This window comes from Condylura cristata, unplaced genomic scaffold (assembly GCF_000260355.1).
Source record: "Condylura cristata isolate star-nosed mole 26May11 unplaced genomic scaffold, ConCri1.0 scaffold00021, whole genome shotgun sequence".
Lineage (NCBI taxonomy): Eukaryota > Metazoa > Chordata > Mammalia > Eulipotyphla > Talpidae > Condylura > Condylura cristata.
This window is the reverse complement of record NW_004567122.1, coordinates 30,643,301-30,646,835: the sequence shown is the minus strand read 5'-3', so window position 1 is coordinate 30,646,835 and position 3,535 is coordinate 30,643,301. Positions and strand designations below refer to the sequence as shown.

Sequence of the window (3,535 nt, the reverse complement as noted above, 5' to 3'; positions counted from 1 at the left end):
GTGATGTTGTGCTGGGTCTGCAGCCTGGGGGTGCCCATGTCCGAGACGGTGATCGTGATGTTGTACTCGGCCTTGTCTTCTCTATCTAATGGTATCTCAGTTACTAAGGAGTAAAAGTTCTTGACTGAAGGTTTTAAAAGAAAGGGAAGGTCATCCTTAATGGAGCAAATAGTTTTCCCATTGTCTCCTGAATCCGGATCTGATACACTGAAAACAGCAACTACAATCTCAGGCGAGTTTTCTGGGATGGGACTGGTGAATGCAGACATAGTCACTTCTGGGGGGTTATCATTCACATCCAGCACCTGCAGAAGAAGAGTGCATTTTCCTGAAAGACCTCCACCATCAGTGGCCTTGATGTCCACCTCGTAAGACAGAGTTGTTTCAAAATCTACTTGTTTTTTCAGTCGAATTTCACCTGTTGTAGGATTTAACTCCAAAATTTTGCTAATGTCTTCTGAAGGCTGAAAGAGTGTGTATGTTATTTTTCCATTGTCGCCGCTGTCCAAATCCGTGGCAGAGACGGTGACAACCAGGGAGCCTGAGGGACTGTTCTCAGGGATGTGCACCTTGTAGAGCGGCTGTCCAAATTCAGGGGCGTTATCGTTGCTGTCCACCACTTCAATGTGCACCCGGGAGGTCCCGTACAGGGGCGGAGAGCCTCCATCTAGCGCGGTCAGGGTTAAAGAGATTTCAGGCTCCTCCTCCCGATCTAGTTCTTTATCCAATACCAGCTCAGGATATTTTCTGCCATCACTGAGATTGCGGGTTAAAACCCGGAAGTAGGAGTTGGGGCTGATTTTATAGTTCTGAACATTGTTACTTCCTACATCCAAGTCCACAGCATTACTCAGAGGCAATATAATTCCTAGAGGACTGTTTTCTGATACTTTTAGACTCATGTTTTTTTCTGTGAACACGGGAGAATGGTCATTTATGTCTTTCACCCTCAATTCTGCCTGAAATATCTCCAAGGGTTTTTCCATTAATACTTGAAAATGTAGTAGGCAAGGTTCAGTTGAGCCGCATAGCTCCTCCCGATCTAGTTTCTCATTTGTGAGCAAATCCCCAGTCTGAACCTTGAACTGCAAGTATTCTTTGTTCCCCTTGGAAATGATCCGTGCCCCGCGGGTGGACATCTCAGTTAACCCTAGCCCCAGATCTTTCTGCAGATTAGCTACAAAGGAGCCCCGCTCAGTTTCTTCCACTACTGAATACGGTCCCAATTCGGCGCCCATCCCAGACATGCTGAGCAGAACAAAGAAAATTAAGACTTGCCTTGGTCTCAGATTGTGGTTCCAGCCAATTTCCATCTCTCTTTTCTAAAGTTAGGTTCACAGGAACTTCTTAATATATTCCCAGGGTCTTGGTGGCTCTGCCCAGGTCAGAACTGTGCTGCTAAATAGACTTTTATAAAAAGGGTTTACACTCTTGCTCTTGCTGAAAAAGCTATGGCTTATCTTCCAGGCGGCCGGAAACTGGGTGAATACTGGGGCTGCGTAAGCAATTCTGTTTTTCCTCATCTTAGCCTGCAGCGCCACCACGTGTTCGAAACTGCATCTTACATGTTCTGATTTAACACGGTATGCAAAATTCTCCTTAAGGTATCACATAGGTTGTGTAAACTGTTCTATAATATGAAATGCTGAGTTCTGTTTTCAAGTGGTTTTGTGAGTTTAGATAGAGCTGTGTGTTGTTTCACAGGAGAAGTAAAAAAAGAAAGTTGTCATTTATGTTATTGGCTGTTTAAAGTAGGTGATGGTTGTTGACTAAATATATTAACATTTAATCTGAAAAGAAAGTATCTTAAGAAGCAAGCTATTTCTGAAGTAAATTGGGAACAATCCCACAAGTACATGCTTTTCAAGCTATGTACTATTGAGTTAGAAGTGAGTGGATGCTGCAAAATTGCCTTCAGTGGTGGTTCTAAAGAGAGCCTGTTTAAAAGTAGATTACTTCCTTTTCTTTCTAACACCTAAAGCTTGAGGACTGAGTTTCCACTATGCTTAAATTATCAGAAATGTTTTCCTGATTAAGCAGGTCTTAAGGTTTTGGATTCTTTTTCCTTTAATCATGACACAATTTGGTTTATTCTTTTACAAAAAAAAAAGACCTTGATGAAATATAATTCACCCATTGGGAGTAGAGAGTTAAGTGTTTTTAAGGAAGAATATTGCATCTTTAACCACAGTCAATTTTAGAACACTTGTTATCACCTTAAAAATATTTACTATCATTCCCTATCCTCCATCCCTTCTTCCCTGAGCCCTAGTTAACCATTAACTTATTCCCTATTCTGAATTTTCATGTGAGTGAAATAATATATGTTGGCTTTTGTGACTGTTTATTTCACTTAATTTCATCCATGTATTCTGTAATTCATTCCTTTCTGAAGTTCACTGTAGAGAAAGATATGTTATATTTTGATGATCCACTTGTTTGTTGATGGACTTTGGGTTTTTTCCATCTTTTTCCTATTGTGAATAATGCTGCTATAAACATTCACATATAGATATTTGTGAGGACATATGTTTTCATTTGCTAGGAGTAGAATTGCTAGGTCATATGAGTCTCTGTTTTAATTGAGGAGCTGCCAGACTTTCCCAAAGTAATTGTACTTTTCTACATTCATACCATAAAGTGTATCAATATTTTAATATTTCTACATCCTCCCAACACTTATTATTTGACCTTTTGATTGTAGTCATCCTATGGGATATGACATGGTATTTCATGCATCATGAGCTTGATTTGCATTTCTCTGATGAATATAATGTTGAACATCTCTTCACTTGCTGCTTGTTCATTTTCATATCATCCTTAGAAATATGTCTGTTTACAACTTCACCCATTGACAAACTGGGTTATTTGTCTTTTTTTGATTGAGCTGTAAGTATTCTTTATGTATTTCAGATACAAGTCCTTTATTCAATTTGTGTTCATTTGTTAAGGTTTTCTAATTCAAAAAATTGAATTGAATTGCAGTGAGGTTTCATGTTATCTCTGTCAATTCAGTGTTTTGATTAATGATGTTTAGAATTTTGTTAATTACCTGTTCTCAAGTTAAAACATCTAACCAATGATCGTAGGAAAACCAAAATGACTCCATCTTGAATCCAGGCCATTTTTGTTCTATGAATGAAAGCTACTCTACTCTGGGAACATAGGCAAAATTCTGACTGTTTTCTACATATTCAACTACCTGAATCACAAACCACATACAAACCTATTAACCTTAATAGCACAAAGATGCATACAATACATCCCTGAGTGTCTGATATCAGTAGTTTTACAAAAACTCTCTAGTTAAATATTGAGTTTCAAAGAAGTATCAAAAAAAACACCTGTCTGGGAGTGAGCTGTGAATCCTCTCTCCATCTAAAGTCCTGTCCATTAGCTTCAGTGCCAAGGCTCCCCATATGTAAGGTGCACTTAGGACTTTTAAGTGTAATTAATGGACATGCCAGCTACATTCTTTGTATACAAGTTACCTCCTCAATTTGGAGGAATTTATTCATTCCTATAATGGCATACA

The 3,535-nt window shown here is 38.8% G+C and overlaps 1 protein-coding gene across 1 annotated transcript; it reads right to left on the bottom strand.

Annotated features, from left to right (window-relative positions):
* Positions 1-2: 2 nt before the first annotated feature.
* On the bottom strand, positions 3-1,459 carry LOC105853160 (protocadherin beta-16-like; the record flags this gene model as incomplete). Its single annotated transcript, XM_012727766.1, has 1 exon — positions 3-1,459. A coding segment is annotated over exon 1 (1,311 nt), but the record flags the coding sequence as incomplete, so codon positions are not given.
* Positions 1,460-3,535: the final 2,076 nt, after the last annotated feature.